Source organism: Myotis nattereri (assembly GCF_964212035.1).
Source record: "Myotis nattereri genome assembly, chromosome: 5".
NCBI classification, from domain to species: Eukaryota; Metazoa; Chordata; class Mammalia; order Chiroptera; family Vespertilionidae; genus Myotis; species Myotis nattereri.
In genome coordinates this window covers 96,697,574-96,719,256 of record NC_138080.1, presented here as the reverse complement: position 1 = coordinate 96,719,256, position 21,683 = coordinate 96,697,574, and the positions used below count along the sequence as shown (strand labels likewise).

The 21,683-nt window shown below is 44.8% G+C and overlaps 1 protein-coding gene and 1 pseudogene across 5 annotated transcripts in view; one reads left to right on the top strand and one right to left on the bottom strand.

The window, feature by feature from the left end:
- Positions 1-1,572: 1,572 nt before the first annotated feature.
- LOC308520639 (large ribosomal subunit protein uL24-like) lies at positions 1,573-2,426 on the bottom strand (annotated as a pseudogene). The gene is made up of 2 exons: positions 2,377-2,426; positions 1,573-1,959 (listed from the first exon to the last, which is right to left on the bottom strand). The product of its transcript is annotated as a large ribosomal subunit protein uL24-like (transcript).
- Positions 2,427-18,300: 15,874 nt separating this feature from the next.
- PWWP2A (PWWP domain containing 2A) overlaps positions 18,301-21,683 on the top strand; it is a 47,333-nt gene continuing 43,950 nt past the window's right edge. For 3 of the 4 annotated variants that reach the window (XM_081092038.1, XM_081092039.1, XM_081092037.1), the window contains exon 1: positions 18,301-18,957. In XM_081092038.1, the coding sequence (XP_080948164.1) occupies positions 18,386-18,957 (572 nt within the window). In that variant the 5' untranslated portion in view covers positions 18,301-18,385. The remainder of the gene's footprint in view (positions 18,958-21,683) is intronic. The other variant, XM_081092040.1, reaches the window with a different exon arrangement.

Sequence of the window (21,683 nt, the reverse complement as noted above, 5' to 3'; positions counted from 1 at the left end):
TTGCCCAGAAGGGCTTGCACTTGATAGCTATTTCTGTTAACACCCACATTTACATATCCCTTATCATTGCTCACCATCACCACCCATTGGCAGATGGGTTGCTAAGGGAAACACAGGTGTTTGGGGGATGCCCTAACTTTGGAAGTTGATAAAGGGGCATCATGGGGGCGTGGGTCCAGGGCAGTGCCGTCCAGTAGAACTTTCCACAGTGATGAAACTGTTCTAAAGGAGGCACGTTCGCACAGGTCCTTCCAGCTGCTGAGCTCCCAGTCGTGACCTTTTTTGCACCTACATCATAATTCAGTTTCTCCCCTGCCTCATCCTGCTTCCCTCCCTCCCCACACCTGTTGGTCCAGAAAGTATCCACAGTAAAATTCCTGCATGCAGATCTCTCAATCTACTTCCCAGAGAACCCAGGTCTCAGTCAGCACAGTAATAGCAGTGTGGTATCTGTGGAGGGATTGCTGATATTTGGGCCATGAATTTGCCATCTGGGGTCTAGAGAAATTATAAACCAACTTTTCCTATAACGGCCCCTGGTACCTAAACTGGGAGATGAAAAACAGCCCAGCGCCCGCCCTGCTTCTAGGATACTACATTCCCATCTGCACCCAGCATCTGGTGCTGTCGTCCTTAAGCAGAGGCCAAGCGTGAGAGCCAACGGAAAGCCCACAGTTCACTGACCTCAGATGGTTCTCTCAAGCTTCTGCCATGCCCAAACGACTGCCAGGTTGCTCTGAGTTCCCTGGTGTGACAGCAGGCCCCAGGGAGCTTTGGAAGGGCGGAGAACAATCTGACATTGACAGAAGAGACAGCCTGTGGAGGAGGGGACTCCAGGCAGCACAAGTCAGAAGCCACTTGTCAGGGCTTCTCTGCTCTGTGGCACAGAGAGAGTAGAAGGCAAGTCTCTGGGTGTACACATTTGCTGAGTGTGTCTATGTTCCGTGGGCAAGCAATAGGCACCTTATAAGTATTACCTAATTTAATTTGTACAACCCTTACGTGTCAGGAACTCTGATCCTGTTTTCAATGAGAACTAACTCACACAAGTTTGCATCACTAGTAAGTGGAGCTGCTGGGATTCAAACCAAGGACTTTCTGATCCTAATGTCTACCTTCCTTTCCTACCGCTCCCATACTGGCCTCCTATTGTGATTGCGAACCTAGAAGCTCTAATGCTTCTGACTATCTGGGCTGGATGGGCCCTTTAGAAGCAACCCAGTTCAGGGACATGGCTAGTAGCTGCTAAGCTATGTGCCAATGCTGATCCATTGGTGATACATGACTAGAAGACTGTGTTGAGAAAAATTCTGAGGCTGATTCCCAAGAGTACCTGATCAATTAGTGACATCTGCCATGACCAGAGTACGTGTGGCAGAATGTAGGTCTGGTCTGAGTCGTCCCAGAGCTGGTCTGACCTCCTCGCGTCACAAATGGAGAAACTACAGCCCAAAAAAGTGATGAGACTCAAGTAAGATACAAATTTGGATTTTTCCCTTTGTCTCCTGAGATCAGTCTGCCTTTTTATTTTTTCATTTTAAGTTTTTAATGAAAGTTGTATATGATATTACTTTATTCCTGCATCTTCTCAATTGTTTCTTCCTTGTATTTTCCCTTTTCCTTTCCTACTTGGCGAGATTTGGCTTTACGTTCAAGGATCTTTTTGTGGTCTTTGTCCAGCTTTAGTCTAGTGATGACCACCGTGCTGGGGTGAACGCCCACGTGAGCAGTTGTGCCATTAGCTTTCTCCCGTTGCACTCGCTCAATGTAGATGACGTGTTTCTTCCTGTAAACCTGGACTGCTTTGGCAGCTTGCTGCCCTTTGTGATGTCCTCGAACACCCTGAACTTCATCATCCTTTTGGTGGGCATGGATTGAACATTGTACTTCTGTCTCAGCTCTTTGGAAAGAGGAGAAGATATAATCTTCCTTCAAATGTGGGAAGGTGCATTGAAATGCCTTTTCCAGCCCTAGCTGGTTTGGCTCAGTGAATAGAGCATCATCAGCCTGTGGACTGAAGGGTCCCCGGTTCAATTCTCGTCAAGGACACGTAACCTCAGTGTGTGGAAGACAACCAATCACATCAATACTTCTCTCTCTGTCTCTCCCCCTCCCTTCCACTCTCTCTAAAAATCAATGGATGAGGATCAATGAAAAAAGAAAAAGAGCCCTAGCCAGTAGGGCTCAGTGTATAGAGTGTCAGCTTGCAAACTGAAGGGTCCCCGGTTTGATTCTGGTCAAGGGCACATGCCTGAGGGCCTGCTGGAGGCAGCCTATTAATGATTCTCTCCCATCATTGATGTTTCTGAAAAAAAAAAAAAAAGAAAGAAAGAAAGAAAGAAAGAAAGAAAGAAAGAAAGAAAAAGAAAGAAATACCTTTTACAGTTCTTGCTTCAGTCAGAAGTCATGAAGGGATTGAACTTCATTTTGACCGCTGGTGCTCCTACGGTGGCCGCAAGAGGGAAAGGCTCAGTCTGCCTTTTGTGACCTGCCTCAGATCCTGGCAAAGGGGCTGTTTGCTGTATGTAAGCTCACAAATACCCACTTTGGGTGGCATTCAAATTGGTGGTGAAGCCCTGGCCAGATAGCTCCGTTGGTTGGAGCATTGTCCTGATGTGTCAAGGTTGTGGGTTTGGTCCCTGGTCAGGACACATAGAAGAAGCACCAATGAATGCATACATTGGTAGAACATCAAGTCAATGTCTGTCTCTCTCTCTCTCTCTCTCTCTCTCTCTCTCTCTCTCTCTCTCTCATCAATAAATAAAACATTTTACAACATTGTTGGTGAGCCCTTGGGAGTCAGGGGTCTCGGAGCCACCTAGTGCTCTCTGATCACTGGACTGGGATTAGGGTCCTCATAGGGAAAGCCATTAGTTTGTAAAGAAACTCAAAGAACTGTTCTGAACCACCCAAGTCTGGACTGGAGGGCCCACTGGAATTGTTAAGCCAAGACCACAGCCCGACCAACTAGCAGTTTCACCTGTTGGGGCTCCATTTCTCATTTGTCAACCAGGTTTATGTAAGATATAGGGAAATCCCCAGAGGCTTGAACAAAACCAATGTTTAGTCTGTGGCACTGACTTTGAGAAAATATTTGTTTTATATTCTGGTTTTCTCTGTAACTGTTGAATGATTTTTACTTCACTGTCTCAAGGGGAAACAATTTTTGCTACCTCCACCCTCCTATAGACAGAGAAAGGGAAAGATGCCATAAAGACTTATCACAAATCAGATGGGCACTGACTTGAGCAAGGAAACAGATTAGTCCACCCAAAAAAGGATTGGTTGATGCTGAATTGGCAGTGGAACAAGTTCCTATCTCAATGCCTGTAGCAGCTCAAAGGATGTTTGCACAAATGAATGAATGAATGACTTAGTTACAGGGCAACTCAAACAAGCTTTGCTTGACAACCTATTTAAAGTAGCTGACTTCCCCCTTCCTCCCAGTCACTTTCTATCTTAAAACACCCATTTAATTTGTTTGTGGCAGGTACCACTATCTGAAGTGATCTCTCTAAAATCTATTTGTTTATATTCTGCCTCCCTTTGTTAGAATGTTAGCCTTGTGAGGGTCCAGCCCTTGTCTGGATTGTAAACCACTGTATGCTCAGGGACCAGAATGGTGCCTGGCACATGGTTGGATTTTATGAATACTGGATGAATGAATGACTAAATGAGGAACTGAGTCCCTGAGAAGCTATGTGGTAACATAGGCCTTATTATTAATTTTTATTATAACAGCTTTATTGAGATATAATTTAAATAACAGTCATTAATTTAAAGTATATGGTTCAGTGCTTTTTCATATACTCACAGAGCTGAGCAACCATCACCGAAATCAATTTTAGAGTATTTCCATTATCCCAAAAAGAAATCTCTATCCATTAGCAGTCCCTAACAATTTCTTCCCCACTCTCCCCAGCCCTAGGCAATCACTGGTCTACTTTCTGTCTCTATAGATTTGCCTAATTTGGACATTTCATATAAACAAAATCATACAATATGTAGGCCTGGCTTCTTTCAGATAGAATAATCCAGGTTATTGCATGCATCAGTACCTTATTTATTTTTATTGCCAAATAATATTCTATGCTGTAACCTGGATGAACCTGGTTGAGCTGGCTTTGGTGGCAGTTGTGGCAGTGGTAGATTTGGTGGCAGTGGGGTGGCTATCTGGATTTGGTAATAACGAGAGCAGTTTTGGAGGTGGTGGAAGCTACAATGATTTTGGCATAGAAAAATTATTCTTAAAATTTTGGATCCATGAAAGGTGGAAACATTGGAGGCAGAAGCTCTGCCCCATTTTCAGGATAAATTTTTTCCTATTGATTCTGTCCTTTTTGGCTTCCCCATGTGTCCGCCTGTCCAAGGCCCTGTGTTGGCCGCCTCAGGGAATTGAGGGCCAGGCCTAACAAGTCTGTATCCTAGCTACCTTGGAGAAAGGAAAAGGACCTTGATGAGAGATGAGCTAGAAATAGCAGGGAGCAGGCACACGTGAGCGGAGGCCACAGCTGCCTTTGTATCCCAGCTGGAGAATGTTCCTTGGAAAAAGCTAGAGCCTTATTAGGATTGTCTTTAGAGTCCAGTGGCTCTCAACCTGGGCTGCACATTAGAATCACCCTGGAATCTTTTTAAAATCCTGATTTCTGGGCCTCATCCTCCGGAAATTCTGTTTCTTTGTTATGGGATGGGGCCACAACATTATAACAAAGAAACAGAATTTCCGGAGGATGAGGCCCAGAAATCAGGATTTTAAAAAGATTCCCAGGTGATTCTAATGTGCAGCCAAGATTGAGAACCACTGCTTTAGACTGAGATGACAGAGAGAGATTGACTAAAGAAAGGAAACAAATGTGTTGAACACCTGCTGCCAGATGTGATGCATCATGGCAAGTTCATGTACATGAGGTCATCCAATCTTCATAATATTCTTGCAGGTAGGAATTATTACCTCCATAGCAGATGGAAGAACTGGGGACTAGGGGGTAAGTGAAGGAGCCAGAATATAATCTGAAGACTGCCTCCAAAGCCCGTTCTTTCCCAGGGTACCTGGCATCTCTCTGAGGGTTGGTGCTCTGGCCATGTTGCCTGGATACACAGATCAGCCCTATCTGGTCAGGCATTAGCTCTAGTCTCCCACAGATGAATTGTGGGTGTGGCTGCTCCACAAGCTATTAATTAAACTATCAATCAGGACTTTCATATTTGGAGTTTCGCTGCCTGAGTTTGAATCTGGGCTTTGCCATCGACTAGCTTGGTATATTTTGAGCCTTTTAAGCTTAAGTGACCACTTGACCTTTCCAAGCCTCAGTTTGCTCATCTGTGAAATGGGGATTGGAGGGTTGTAAGAACTAAGTGAGTGAATGTATATGAAGTGCTCAGCATAATCCCTGACCCACAGTTGGCGGTCTGTAAAGCTTAGGTACTGAGTGCCTGTGATTCTCTCTCATCACTGTCATCTCAGTCTAAAGACAATCCTAATAAGGCTCTAGCTTTTTCCAAGGAACATTCTCCAGCTGGGATACAAAGGCAGCTGGAGCCTCCGCTCATGTGTGCCTGCTCCCTGCTATTCCTAGCTCATCTCTCATCAAGGTCCTTTTCCTTTCTCCAAGGTAGCTAGGATTCTATCTCTCCCTTTCTGAGATCAATTTTAAAAAAATGATTAAGTATTAAGTGCCTATTACATGCTAGACCTGGGGCTTGGGTTTGGATGAGCAAAAGAAGGCCTGGTCTTTGTTCTTTTTGGTCTAGTGCAGTGGTCGGCAAACTGCGGCTCGCGAGCCACATGCGGCTCTTCGGCCCCTTGAGTGTGGGTACGAAGTTTCAATTGCACTGTACATGCGCACCCGCATGTGGTATTTTGTGGAAGAGCCACGCTCAAGGGGCCGCAACTAAATAATCACACAAATAAATAGAAAAAGCTATGTGAGTGATACACAGCTCCTATGCCTAGGTAGGAAACTGTGATTGCAAGATGAATGAGTAGACGCTAAAGAGACAAGGAGGAGGGCGCAGGGCTCCAGGCTGAGTGAAAGGCTCAGACCCTGGGATCAGAAGATACTAACTAGATCATCTGGGTTTTGAAATCACATGAGCTGTGTGCCAGTTTCCATGAATTCAAAGGCAAAGTCACATCTTAAAAGTTGATCACTGGCCCAGCTGGCGTGGCTCAGTGGTTGAGTGTCAACCTGTGAACCAGGAAGTCACAGTTCAATTCCGGTCAGGGTACATGCCCGGGTTTCAGGCTCGATCCCCAGTAGGGGCGTGCAGGAGGCAGCCGATTGATGATTCTCTATCATCATTGATGTTTCTCTGTCTCTCTCCCTCTCCCTTCCTCTCTGAAATCAATAAAAATATATTTTTTTAAAAAGTTGGTCATTGGACCAAAGCCTTCACAAACACCATGAGTGGTTCTACCAAACAAAGATTCTTGTGGGGCAGTAACAAAATATGATTACTACTGGGTCAGAGGCAAGTGAGCAGTTAAAAAAGTGAGCCTAGGTCTTAAACTTTTGATGGATTTTAAGTCACCTGTGGACTCTTTTCAGTACATACAGGGCCACACTCTGAGAAGTCCTGAGTTGGTGACCTTATGTAGGTCTCGTAATCTCCATTTTCTCATGCTTAGTGAGGGATGAAAGCCATAGAATTCTCACTTTGAATCCTGGCTCCACCACCTACTATCTGGGTGGACTTAGGCAAGTTTTTTAACCTCTCTTAGACTCAGTTTTCTTTTCTTTTTTGTTTCTTAAGAGAGTGGAAGGGAGGGGAGAGACACAGGGAGAGAAACATCGATGTGAGAGAGAATCATCACATCCTGCCCCCAACCAGGGCCAGAGATCAAGCCTGCAACCAAGGTATTGCTCTTGACTGGACTTGAACCTGGGACCCTTCAGTTCGCAGGCCAGCGCTCTATCCTCTGAGTTAAACCAGCTAGGGCAACCTCAGTTTCTTATATGTGTGATGAACAAGACTGACCTCCTAGGTTGCTTGCGGACTAAATGATACTGTGTTTGCAAAAGCATCTAGCAAAGTAACAGTCATTATAGTCACAAAGCCCAATATGACTAAAAGACATGATTACTATGCCCCCCCCCCCCCCATACTTGTGGCTTTAAAATGCCAGCTCCCCTAATGCCTGCAAATCTGCAACTTCTGGACTGGAGTTTGGAATTGGAGAAGGTGAATCTGAGCAGATTTCCCCTCAGCTTTAGAAGTCAGGAAGTTCTCCCTAAGGGCTGAGCTCTGAAAGCTCAAAGCTGGGAGGTGGACAAGTCAGAAATCAATTGTAACTCAGGCATAGGGGGCTTGGTTTTAAAACCCGTCAGGTAGAAAAGACACTGGCCGCCTTGGACGGCTCCCACCCCAGTCTGTACTTGAATTTGGGAAAAGGTAATCACCGTTGAGGTTATAGGAGTACTTAAAAAGAAATCAAACACATTTGACTTCATCCTGCATGAATATGGAAGAGGGATTTCTCTCTAACCAGCCCTTCTCATTTTCCCTTCTGATGGGAAATGTCAAGAAGCTCTGGCTACTAAACCGAGCCCATGGAGAAGGCCCGAGCGCCCCATGTCCAGTGAAGGCCAGGCTCTAGCTGGGCTTCCTGCCTCCTCCTCCCTCACGGCTTCATCTGCACCCTTCCAGGAAGAGCCTGAAATTCTAAAACATACACACACAAAAACTCCAAACTCATCTAATTTATAGCCAAATGCAATCACTTCCTGGGACAATTATGGGGAGGTAGATATGAAGGAGAACAGGCTTTAGAGTTGACCAGTGTGGGGGGCATCCAAAATGAGCCACACCAAGGTGTGCCTCAATGGTAGTAAGATGACTTTGAGCTAAAGGCAGATTTAGCTTCAGATTCAAGAGAAACTTAACTACCTAGAGAAGAACTTGAGTCAGGAGCCTTGCCTATAATAAGAGATTATCCGAGATAACCTTTTTTGACCTATGATATGGAAGGGCAAAGTTTTATTTACTAAACATCTGCTCTTATCATTCTGCAATGACCTTTTAAAGCCCCCACGGTGCATTCCTAGCTCATCCCTAGCTCAGAATGTCTTATATACTTCAATTCCCTTCCTAGCTCTGAATCTCTCCTGCAAATGGGTACAATTAATTATAATAATGCATTTTATTTAAAAGACTCCAACATGTCATCAGCATAAAAGTGATCAGTGAACTATTTTATAATATTTTTATCCCACTAAGTCTTTAAGACCTGGTATATATTTTATACTTACAACATGTCTCAATGTGGACCAGGTCCATTTCATGTGTTCAATAACCACATGAGGCTGGCGGCCACTGTGTTGAGCAGCATAGCTTTGGAGGGTGCAGCAGCAAAGCTATAGAGAGACAGCAATTACAACACTTCCCCTCTTTTCTCTTATCTGAATCTTTTAAAAATGCAAAATCAAGCTATGAAAGCATCTTTCAAATTCACTTTCCTCTCTTTAGATCAGCGGTTCTCAACCTGTGGGTTGCGCCCCCTTTGGGGGTCAAATGACCCTTTCACAGGGATCGCCTAAGACCATCGGAAAACACATATATAATTACATATTGTTTTTGTGATTAATCACTATGCTTTAATTATGTTCAATTTGTAACAATGAAAATACATCCTGCATGTCAGATATTTACATTACGATTCATAACAGTAGCAAAATTACAGTTATGAAGTAGCAACGAAAATAATTTTATGGCTGGGGGTCACCACAACATGAGGAACTGAATTAAAGGGTTGCAGCATTAGGAAGGTTGAGAACCACTGCTTTAGATGGTCTTTTTTTTTCTTTTTTTTTTTTCCCCCCAAGTTCTCAGTTCCTAGGCTGACCCAGAGGAAGGCCTTGGGCTCTGGGTGAGCCTGGAATGGAAGTGGGATGTAAATTTTCTCCTTTTGTCCGATTATGGGCAGTTCTAGCAGGAGAATACTGGTCAGTGTTTACATGCATTACTTCACTTAATCCTCACGATGACCCTATGAAATAGGTTCTATTATTATGCTATTTTTTTATTATTATGCTATTTTTACAAATGGAGATTCAGGGAAGTTAAGCAACTTGTCCAAAGTCACACAGCAGGGAAACAAGCAGGATGAGATCTCATTGAATCTGAAGTCAATGCCAATACTAATGAGTGATTATGCCATTCTTTATCATCAGAGAATTGCAGTTATGTCTCAAATTCTCCTGACTCCCAGTTGATGCATTCAACCACTCTCTGCAGCTGCAGGTTTCTCCGTTTAAAAGGGAATAATAGTCACTTTGCAGAGTAATTTTGAGAATTAAATGAGCTAATTTACTTACAAATCTGTATTGGAAATGGAAGTGTTTGTCTCACTACAGGAGCCCTATTCTGGCCTTTCACCAGGGGCTCATGGTCCAATTACCGTAAATCTCAGGATCCTTTAGTGACAGTCCCAGGAAATGTGACTCCAGTGCTGGCACCAAAGGCCAGTAAATTAGAAAATCTGGGATGAGGCCAGTGGACCCTGCATTCTCCTGTATAAAGGGGTGCAGTGAATACTGGGCCCAGAGTCAGGGCACTCCTGTGCCAGTTGGGGCTCTCCCTCAGAGGGGCTGAGCAACCTCAGGCAAATCCCTCTCCTATGTAAACGGAGGGGACAGGACCAGAGAAATCGGAATTCCTTCCTAGCTCTGACCTTTCCCTCTGCAGCTGAGGGCTGCCCCACCCTCCCCAGCCACACACACAAACACACACACACAGTTTTAAAAGCCCAGTGTGTCAGCCACGTGACTGCGAAAGCACGCGGTGCTCTGTTCCCCAGTGGGTGGAAAACGCAGAGGTGGCCTTATTATGAATGAATATCGAGCAAAAACCACCACGGTGAGCCTTCAGAGAGAAGTCACTATGGTGACCAAAGCAGAGAGGACGAGTGCGAGCTGCAAGAGCCCTCCAAGGTCTCCGTCTTTCATTCCAGAACTCTGCCGGGCTCCCGAACAGCGTGCTCTGCTGAGTGAAGTGCCTCAAGGTCAAGGGAACAAAGAGAGGACGACAACTAAATTGGCTTGTCTGTTCCCTCTTTGTCAGCATCCACAGACCTGGGTGGAGTAGGCTGAGTGGAAGGACTTTGGATTTGGATAGAGGAGCCAACTCACAGAGAAGGGGGTCACTTCTAGAGGTTTAGGGACGGTGGTGTTGGGGCAGGGGCGGGAGCACCCCTATCTCCAATGTCACGCCGCTGTGGAGACAGCCAAGACCCTGGCCTCCGCGGCAGCAGGAGAGATCCTTGTGAATCATTTAGAATCCTTGAAAAGCTCTCTGGGACTCGCTGCTTGCCTTTACCCAGTAAACACACCAGAGCAAAAACGTGCGACTCCAAGGAGAACACAAACAGCAGCTGCTACCATCTCTGGGTTCTAGGAAGGGGACTCTCATGTCCCTCCTCCACATCAGATGCCCAGCAGCCCTGTCAGTCCTGGGGCTCCTCACACCTGCTATCGTTTGGAAATCCTCCTCTTACAAGATTACCCAGGCCCCATTTTTTAAAAATAGATTTTTATTGATTTCAGAGAGGGAGAGAGAAAAACAGCAATGATGAGAGAGAATCATTGATCAGCTATCGCTTGCACACCCCACACTGGGAATTGATCTCCCAACCCTGGGCATGTCCCCTGACCTGGAATGGAACCGTGACCTCCTGGTTCATAGATCAGTGTTCAACAACTGAACCATGCCACGCTGGCCCCATGCCCCATTTTATTCATTTGTTTATATATTTCTTTGATGAAGTAAGAATTTAAACATTTTCCTTTGAGAAATACATGTTCATTGTAGAAAAATGAGAAAATTAGGAAAACTGGGACATGTAGATGGGCAAAAAGAAAAGAAAATCCACAGTGATCCAAACCCTTGGAAATAACTATTCACTAATTGAGTCATTTGTTTATGAATTCTACAAACATTTTTGAAGGCCTACTGTATGCCAGGCACTGTGCTACCTGTGAGAGGTGCGATAATGAACAAGACCAAACAAGGGGCTTTTTTCTAAGTACTGTATAGGTATACACACATTCCTTAAAAAAAAAAAAAAAAACTCTGCTGTTTTTTTAAACAAATACAAATAAAACAGACAGTAGAAATTTGGCTTTAAATAAAATTAAAGAACCAAAGCAACTTAGAACTGCATATTCGGGTCATTTTTGTATTTGCATATGTAGCAACTATGCAGTCAGAGGGATAACTGGGGGCAAACACTGAAAGAGTTACTTGGAAATGAACAGCCATGAAGTAAATGCGAAGAACAGTCCTTGGTCTTCAGCTTCTAGCTCAGAATTTACATACGAGGATGAATCAAATCATTTCCACGCTCCCACCCAGGCTTCCAGACCTTTGGGAGGGATAGTAGAAACAGTTACTGCCTAACAGCCATGATCCAATTTAAGGTAACCTTCACGGCAACTAATTGAGGTAGAGCTGATTATTATTATTCCCATATTACAGATGAGAAAACCAAGACGGAGAGAAACTATGATGACACACAAACAATTCTGTCAAAATGATCTTGGGCTTGTGGTTTTTCAAGGATGGTTCTCAGATCACACGTACCTCTTTGGCTGAGGTTTCCACCCATTTTTCAGAAGGCTTCGCTTAAGGCTGTCAGAGCAAACGATAGCCTTCCCAGTGAAAACGCAGGAGCTCTTTGTAATCACTGAGCAAACAGGTCTTACACTCTGGTACCTATACTTACTTGCTATGTGACCTTGGGCAACTTAATTAACATCTCTGTGCATCAGTTCCCTAGTCTGAATTGGTGATAATTATATGATGTACCTCATAGGGATATAATAAGGTTTAATTGATTTAATTAATACCTGATACAAAGTAAGCACTTGATCAATACTGGGTGTTATTTCTTGGCCCAGCACAATGCTAAGAAAGCTATAAAATAAAGCCTTTACTTTAGGTCTGATAATTTAATAGCTACCACATTTGAAATGATGGGAGAACTCAACTGAGAAGAATGTCAATAAACATTCTTAGAACTTTTTTGAGAGGGTGGGCTCTAACAGGGGTGTTTAGACTCTAAGGTGAGGTTTAACCTGTGGGCTTGGGATTAGAAGGCAGGACAAAAATGCACACTGATAGGCATTTACCCAAGGATCCTGTCCCAGGGGATGGCTAAGGAAATTTAAGAAACAGCACAAAGATCAAAGTTGTCAAGAGTACATTCTTTGGAGACTGGCAGGTTCAGTTCCCATCCTAATCCCTGTCTACAGCTTTGGAAGCTTTCTCTGACCAATCTGAGGCTCTCTTTCCTTGCTGGGTGGTTGCAAGGATCATTGTTCATTTCTGCAAGACACAGCATGAAGCCTGGCCAACTTGCCCAGGACTGCCCCATTTTTAACACCAAACATCCTGCATCTCAGGAAACTCTTCAGTCCCAGGCAACCCAAGATGGTCAACCTAAAACCACTCCCTCCAAAGTTGTGCTCACAGAGTCCATTTTTACGGAACCATGTTGACATGGCATCTGTTGAGAATATACAAGGAGAGGGGAAGCATGTGAAAGAACACCTAGACTGTGGAGGAATATGTTTCAGGGGAGTGCCCACCTTTGATAGGCTTGATTCCCCCAGGCTCATCTGGCTGCTGTCTCTGGCTGGCACACAGTAGGTGCTCACTAAATGGTTCAATCAGTGATGGCTTTCCTTATAGGGATTGTGCTCAATAGAGGGATTTGCCTTTGAAATATGATGCCCTTACCCACTTGGTGCGCTTATGTGAGGATCTGTTACTAGGGGCCAGATAGGATGAGCTATAAGGCATTTAACAGCCTGTGGATAAGTATGTGGTGGGGGCATTAGGGAAAATTTTCTGAAATACGTATTTTTAAAATCTTTAAATTGTGTGATGATCAGCTTTCAGTGATCCCCACCTTTGGTATTCATTCATGCCCTTGTATAATGTTCTCCCCTTGTGCTTAGGCTGGACCTTGTGACTTGCTTCTGAACAGAATACAGTGTAAGTGAGGGGATGTCTCTTCTGAGATTAGGCTATAAAAGGCTGTGGCTTCTCGCTTTCTTGCACCATTTCTTCCTGGCTCTTATCCTATGCTCATTCTGCCGAAGCAAACTGTAACTAGTGAACTATTCTATGGAGAGGCACGTGTCCAGGAGCTGAGGGCAGCCCCTAGCCAACGGCCACTGACGAACTGAATCCTGCCAAGAATCATGTGAATGAGCTTTGAAGTGGACCCTTCCCTTTTTAAGCTTTCAGATGAGACTGCAGCCCTGCTGGCATCTTGAGTCTAGCCTTGAGAGAGAGAGAGAGAGACCCTAAGCAGAGGACCCAGCTAAGCCATGCCTGGATTTCTGCTCACAGACACAGTGATAAAATAAATGCTAGCCTCTACCAGCATACATTTGTTTTGCTTGTTTTTGTACTTTATATAAATGAGATCACACAGTATGTAAAAAATAGCTTTTTAGCAGATTCTCAGTGAGATTCCTTGATACATTGAGAACCACTGAGACACATGGAGAGAGAGCCAGTGATTGACATGTTTGCCAGGAGTTATTCATCACAGTCTTGGTCTGGGAATAAGTGACTGATTTTAGAAGAGAAATAATGGTTACCTGGACAGAAATAGGTGTAGGATGGGACAAGTAATTCACTCAGCCAGCACTCACAGCCACGTGCTCTGAGTCTTGAGTCTCTGTTCCCCATGCTACCCTCTGTAATTTGATTTCCCGAGAGATGAGGCCCAGAAAAATAAAAGACCCACTAAGTCACAACTAGAGATACTTATCCTTCTCTATGAACCAACACCCCAGTATTTGGGTTTTTACTTAGCTTTTCACAAGTTTGGTTATTGGGAGTCAGAGCCCTAGAGGATGATCAACCCCAGATGCAGTGATAAAACGGAATTTCTAAATCTAGTTGCTAACAATTATGAAGCTACGCTTAGAGTCTATATTAAGCATTTTATATGTTACATAATTTATATACAAACACACCAACCTGATAGGAAGCTAGTTATTATTAAGATATTTTATAAATGAGGAAACAGTTTAAACAATTTGCCTATTCACTAACCGGTTTGGCTTAGTGGATAGAGCGTTGGCCTGCGGACTCAAGGGTCCCAGGTTCGATTCCGGTCAAGGGCATATACCTTGGTTGCAGGCACATACCCAGTAGGGAGTGTGCAGGAGGCAGCTGATTGATGTTTCTCTCTCATCAATGTTTCTAACACTCTATCCTTCTCCCTTCTTTTCTGTAAAAAATCAATAAAATATATTTTAAAAAAATAAAAATAACTTGCCTAAGACTGCATTCTGCCCATATCATACAGCTCGTTGGAGGCCGACTGAGTCACATACAGGTTCATTCATTCATTTCCAGTCGATGAGTTTTTAATCACTAAACTTTGGTACCTTCCACAGAGCTTGAGATCAAAGTCTGCTGCGACAGTGAAGATGTGCTTGAGTAGTCAGCTGGATTCCCTTATCCCTGCCATTCATCTATCCCTCCATTCAGCCACCCATTCATTCCTTCAATCATCTTCCAATCAACCAACTATCCATCTGCTATGGTCTGAATATTTGTGTCCCTCCAAAATTTATTTGTTGAAATCCTAACCCCTAAGGTGTTAGTATTAGGAGGTGGGGCATATGGGAGGTGATTAGGTAATGAAGACAGGACCCTCTTGATTGAGATTAATACCTTTTTAAAAATATATATATTTTTTATTGATTTCAGAGAGGAAGGGAGAAAGATAGAAACATAAAGGTTGAGAGAGTATTATCAATCGACTGCCTTCTGCATGCTCCTTCTGGGGATCAAGCCTACAACCTGGGCATGTGCCCTGACTGGGAATTGAACCATAGCCTCCTGGTTCATAGGTTGACACTCAAACACTGAGCCACACCAGCTGGGCAGGATTCAGACTCTTTTTCTTTTTTTTTTAAATATATTTTTATTGATTTCAGAGAAGAAGGGGGAGAGAGAGATAGAAACATCAGTAATGAATGAGAAGGATTCAGACTTTTTTTAAAAAAAATATTTCATTGATTTCTTTACAGAGAGGAAGGGAGAGGGACAGAGAGCCAGAAACATCGACGAGAGAGAAACATTGATCAGCTGCCTCCTGCACACCCCCCACTGGGTACGTGCCCGCAACCAAGGCACATGCCCTTGACCAGAATCGAACCCAGGACCCCTCAGTCCACAGGCCAACGCTCCATCCACTGAGCCAAACCGGTCAGGGCGGATTCAGACTTTTAATGTCTGCACCTTCACCACTTCCTCTCTAGTGAAAGGATTTCATAGGGTGTGACCTTGTTGTGAGCAATGGGGCATTTTATTTCAAATGAAGCTTTCCTGGGAAGTCCACTGTGTGGGAGATGAAGTAGGACTTCCTAAGGTCAAAGCAGGGTGGAAGCGTACCCAAGACCCCCACCCCCACTTCCATGCCCATCCTCCTGTGGAGCCTCCAAGAAAGCTCCCTTGCCCCTTTTTGCCATGTGAGTATACAAAGAGAAGCCTGCAGCCTGAAGAAAGGCGTTCATTTCACCATGCTGGTGACCTGATCTTGCACGTCCAGCCTGCAGAACTGTAAGAAATAAATTTTTGTTGTTACTAAGCCATCAGATCTGTGGTATTTTGTTCTAGCACTCTGTCACCCATCCAGTCCTGCAGCCAGCCAGCCACAAACACCATGGAGCTCTCCATTCCACAAATACCAGGGGCCTTCTCTATGCTGATTTTATGCCAGGAGGAAGCTGAATACAGAAGTGACCAGGATACAACAAAACTTATGAAAGCTGGGTTTTCACTGGATTTACAATTCCTTGAGGATAGCATCTCTAGTTTTTGTATCTGTAGAGCATAAAATATGATTGGCTCCTGTCTTCCTTTTCAATCTTACCCACTTATTCAATTATACTGGTCTCCTTTCCATTTCTGGAATAAGACCTCTTTTGCCTCAAGACTTTTGCAATTGCTGTTCCTTTTGACCCAAATATTCATCAAGCAATGCTAATAGCTGGCTCCTTCTTATCCTTTGCAACCTAAGTAAATGTCTTGTCCTCAGAGAGGCCTTTTCTGACCACTTTATCTAAAGCAGATGCTCTCTTCCCCCTCCCCAGCTACTCCCTATCACCTCACCCTGCTTATTTCTTTTAAGGCATTGGTCACAATCTTGTTGATTGTTTATTTTCTAACTTCTTAACCAGAAACAAGTCGAGGGAGGCCAGGTACGAAGTCTTTTATGTTTGTGTTTTTGTGCTTTTTTTTCCTGCATGACTTCTGCCTTCCTAGCCCAGTAGCAGACACACAGTAGTAGGCCTTCAATATTTATTTGTTGAATAAATGAATGAAAAAAATTCATGACCCTATAAACAGGCCTTGAAAGATAGCGTAGGAACAGAGAGGGCCTTGAAAGACAAGCAGAAGAGGGAACATAGGAAGCTAGTAGAAGTTCTTGAGTTGCAGAATGAAAAATGACTTAGGGGGGTAACTTGGTATGCCACAAGCTGCCATAAATCCTTAATTTAAATAATTCACTGCAGTGTCTTGTAATGAATCACTACAAGAGGTAATTAGGATCTAGGACCTGAGCTGTATTTTTCTCCCTGTGTTCAATTAATTGATAATGGTGATCTATAAAGTGATCATAGTGAAGACCCTATAAGGTGGGATCCATGTCTATTTACTGCAGTCAGGCCTGCAGGAGGTAAATTATTTGTTCAGAAAGACCTGGGTTAGATAGGATTTGCTACTAACCATCTGTGTGACCCTTAAGAAGATCCTTAACCTGGCTAAGGTCAGTTTATCTGTAAAGAGAAAGAAGACTTAGCTCAGGCATTTAAATGAAAGCTTATGAGAAAATCTGAGGCTCAGGGTAGACCTCGGTAAATTCATTTCCTTCTGTTACTCTGGAGATGCTGAACCTTCCCTGACAGGGATTTCCTACTGGCCTTTTCCCAACAGTCTTGTGGCTGGAAATAGAGCATATGGTGATATTTACTTTTTGCTGTTTTCAGCCTTTCCCGTGTAAAGCTGGAATTGTGACTCTGCAACTTAACTAGCTGAGTGACCTTAGGCACCTCAATTTCTTTATAAAATAGGTATAATAATAGTACCTGTCTCATAGGAATATTGTAAGGATTACATGAGATGGTACACTGAGTGTCGGTACTAGTGCCTGGTACATAGTAGGTTCTCAAATGTTAGCTGTAATCCTTTAGGACTTTATTTTACTCTCCTTAATGCTGGCAACTTTTCTCCTCTTCCTTTTGTAGATATTCTCAGTGCCTACAATCTCTTCTGGGGAGAATGCTGACTCTGAAATGCAATGTGGGAGAAATGGATTCAGTAGCTTCTTCCAGACATCCAAACCAAGAGCCTTAAAGTAAGAATAGAGTAGTAGGAGCATTATGACACGGAAGAGAGACTTTTTGTAACAGTGGCATAGGAGAGGACAGGAGAGAAAAAACGCGTAAGGAACCAGACACACCCATTTTCTAGTGATTTTGGAAGAACAAGCAGTATTAGCGTGGGAGCCTCAAAGACTGCTTTCTGGAACTTTCATTAGCTTCATCTATTGTGCTTTTCATTAGCATTTTCCTAGAAAGTGAAGTCAAGGAAAACATTCCTGGGGTGGGGCTGGAGTAGCTACCATGCGGTTACAGAGACTGTTTTGCACATCATTTTTTTCTCCAGCACCTAGCACAGTACCTAGCATACCAGGGACTCAAAAGTGTAGAATTATTTTCAAACTTTAGTTGTCTTTCCCAAGGAAACTTGTCGTGCCCACAAGCGGCCGCAAGCAGGTCCGCGCCTAGAAATAACATTTATTCTAAAGACCACTGCGCAGGGATTCTTGGGAAGCAGTCCCCCTCCCTCATTCGCTTGTTTCTCCTCCCCTAAGTTGCCTTTGAAAGAACTGGCACGCCACGTGATTCCCTCCATTCTCCCCCCCCCCCCCCCCCCCCAAAGCCTGGCTGATAACGGGCAAGAGCGTAGGCCAACCATAAAATTCTATTTCCTCTTGTAGCCAATAGTAAGAAGCGGTAAGTATATGGCTCAGTTTTTTTTACTTTCCCCGCCCACTTTGAGCTCGCCCCTCCACTCCCATTGGGCACTTGACAACTCACCCGGCCAATGAGAAGTTCCTACTCTGCATGGGAGGGATGGACTGACTAGATAATAGACGTCCGGCTCTGGCCAATGGCATATCACAAGTGAGGCAGGAGTGGAGGACGGGACCAATGGCGCGGTGCCAATAACGAGCATCAGTTGAAGGGCGGGACGAAACTGTTCGCGGGAGGGAGGGGAAGGCCCAGGGAACCAAGCAGCGCTGCCGCCACCGCCGCTGCAACCGGAGTTGGAGGAGGGAGAAGCCAGGGAGAAAATGGCGGCCGTGGCTGCAGAGGCGGCAGCGACTGCAGCGTCCCCCGGGGAGGGGGGCGCCGGCGAGGCCGAGCCGGAGATGGAGCCCATCCCCGGCAGCGAGGCCGGTACTGACACCCTCCCGGTCACGGCCACTGAAGCATCCGTGCCGGACGGCGAGGCCGACGGGCAGCCGTCCGCTCCTCAGGCCGACGAGCCGCCGCTCTCGCCGCCGCGGGAGCTTGCTCGCAGCCCGGAGGCGGCGGGGCCGAAGCTGGAGGCGGAGGAGAAGCTGCCCGCTCAGGTGGTGGAGCCGGCGGCAGCCGCGCCTCAGGAAGGGCCCGACCTTCCCCCTTCCCCCGCGCCGCCGCCCGACCAGCCCCCGGCTCCCGAGGAGCGCCCGGAGCCGCCGCTGCCCCAGCCCGCAGCCCCGGCGCTGGTGCCGCCGGCGGGCGGGGACTCCGCGGTGTCGCAACTCATCCCCGGCTCGGAGGTGCGGGTCACGCTGGACCACATCATTGAGGACGCGCTCGTCGTGTCGTTCCGCCTGGGGGAGAAGCTCTTCTCCGGGGTCCTCATGGATCTGTCCAAAAGGTACCGCGCCCATCCCCAGCACGCCCTTGGGGCGCCCGGGTCTGCTCGGTCCCCCGGGAGGGAGGGAGGGAGCCAGGGCGGCCCCTTCACCCCTGCCTGCCGGCGCCCCGCTGCCCGCACCGCCCTCGAATCCCGCGTGGCGCGCGCTCCGAGTGGGGCAGGCGCGCGAGGCCAGGAGAGGGCGGTCCCTGCCCCAGGTGAGCGCCTGCGAGGGCAGGTGTGCCACCAGGTGGGGGGCGCAGGGTGCGGATGGGTCTGCAGATCCTACCCACCACCCCCAGCCTCCATTCGCGCGGCTCAGCCACTCTAGGGCGGGGGGCTGCGTTCATGCAAAATGCAAAGGGCTTTTGCGGAGAAGCGGGTGCTGGGCCGCGGAGCTTGCTCGGGAGGCACTTCTGCTCGCCAATTAGCCTGCAACTTTGATCAGGGTGGGGGAAGGGGTGTGCGCATTGGGATTCCCAGAGGGTTACCTGTCACTCCCTATGGGGGAAGAGGATGCATTTAAAATGAGCCGTTTGACGGTTATTCTTACAGTTAGAGCTAATTCTCCTTAGATAATTGTTCAACAGGAAACACGTTTGGCTCATTATGATGATGGTGTTAAGGAAAGTCTAAAGAAGAGATTGGGTTTTTTAAAAACCTTGAATATCAGGATGGTGTGATATGTGTTTCGCATACGGACTTCTAACACTGTAGATATAGTTTATGTATTAAACAAGCTCACCCACAAGCCTCCGTCTTATCCAGCACATTTTCATCGTTTGATTTAAAATATTTATGAGCATTGCTTTTAAGTAGGTAAAGAAGATAGTCTAGAGTTAAGTTAACCTTTTTACTCTTCTTTTGCAGATATGAAGTGCAGACTCACATTCACGGCTCTCCATTCTGTTTCCTGCAACAGCACACACACTGATGGTATCTCACCTGTTTGGAAATGGCTTATTTTAGTATGTTTTACTTTTAACTCCTTGGCCCTCCCATTAAGGTGCAAGAGTCCTTTCCCATTTGCGGGGGGGAAATCTATTTAAAATACATTTTGAAATATGATGTTTGGAGCGAAAAATGTGGAGCCTTTACAGTTATTTTGGCGAAAAATGGGGAGCCTTTACAGTTTCTTTGAAAAAATGGGGAGTCTTTACAATTATTTCTGCACGTTGTTTAATCTGAAGTTTTTTAAGTTTTTTTTTTTTTTTTGTAATTTTGATTTTAGGACTTTTGCACTTTGGTTTTCATAGTTAGGAAGCAAAATAAGACTAGTGTGCTCTCTACTGATGTATTTAATAGCAAAAGAGAGACTCAGTAGTGTGTATGCTATTGAATCAAACAGAAGTGAAGGCCGGTGATTGTGTGAGAATCTGGATTTCAAATCTGCAAAAGGAAGGTGTGAAAAGGTAAGTTGTTTCTGGAAATGGAATGGATAGTGCTTTCCTTTTTTTAGGTGCTCATTGTATTTTACTTTTTAAAATTTCTTTGGTAGAGAATTGCAATTTATTTTTTGAGTTTTGGTGTATTTTGCTAATTAGTGCTTCTTATAAGCAGCAGTTTCTTTTGTTGGGGAAGCTGTTTTTATTATTAACCTTTTACACTTTAACGTTTTTGAAGTGAAAATGTAAAAGGATAATCTTTTTTTTAAAATATATTTTATTGATTTTTTACAGAGAGGAAGGGAGAGAGATAGAGAGTTAGAAACATCAATGAGAGCCAAAACCGGTTTGGCTCAGTGGATAGAGCATTGGCCTGCGGACTGAAAGGTCCCGGGTTCGATTCCAGTCAAGGGCATGTACCTGGGTTGCGGGCACATCCCCAGTGGGAGATTTCCCATCGATGTTTCTAACTCTCTATCTCTCTCCCTTCCTCTCTGTAAAAAATCAATAAAATATATTAAAAAAAAAAAAAAAAAAGAAACATCAATGAGAGAGAAACATCGATCAGCTGCCTCCTGCACATCTCCTACTGGGGATGTGCCCGCAACCCAGGTACATGCCCTTGACCGGAATCGAACCCGGGACCTTTCAGTCCGCAGGCCGACGCTCTATCCACTGAGCCAAACCGGTTTTGGCTAAAAGGATGATCTTAAAGTATTTTTTTAAAAAGCCATAAAGGGAAACATCAACTTTTTATTCAACAATATTTATTGAGTGCATCTGTGTGTAAGACACCCTCCCAGGTATTCCTCCTTCATTGCGCTTTACAGGTGGTGTGGTTTTTACAAACTGAGGACAAAACCCTCCACCAGCCACACCAGCCAAGGTGATTGAGTACTTTCACAGGCACCTTCAGGGTTAGCTGATGATCTACGAGATACCCTTTATAGACTACCAAGACCATGACCGTAGTTATCAGTTGCTTTAAAAACAGTTTGTGTTCTTCTCGAATTGGCCATTGAGTTAAACCTTTAGGTATAAATAAGCTTCCTATTGAGTGCCTATTATGTATCCGGCATTGTACCACATACTTTATTTAGCCTTTATAACTTTCATTTATATAGGAGAAAATTGAGGTTCATTTAATTTTACTAGTCATTTTGCTTATAAATGGATCTAAAAAGCCTATACTTCTACTTCCATATTAAAAAGTTAGTTGGGCTGGCAGATTTTCTTTTAAGTAAAAAATTATATATTTCTGAAATTTAGTACTTATCTTGATTTTAGTAGCAGTATGGGTAATCCATAGACTATGGTTGTTACAGCCAAGTAGATACTTAATTTTTAAAAAAATATGTTTTT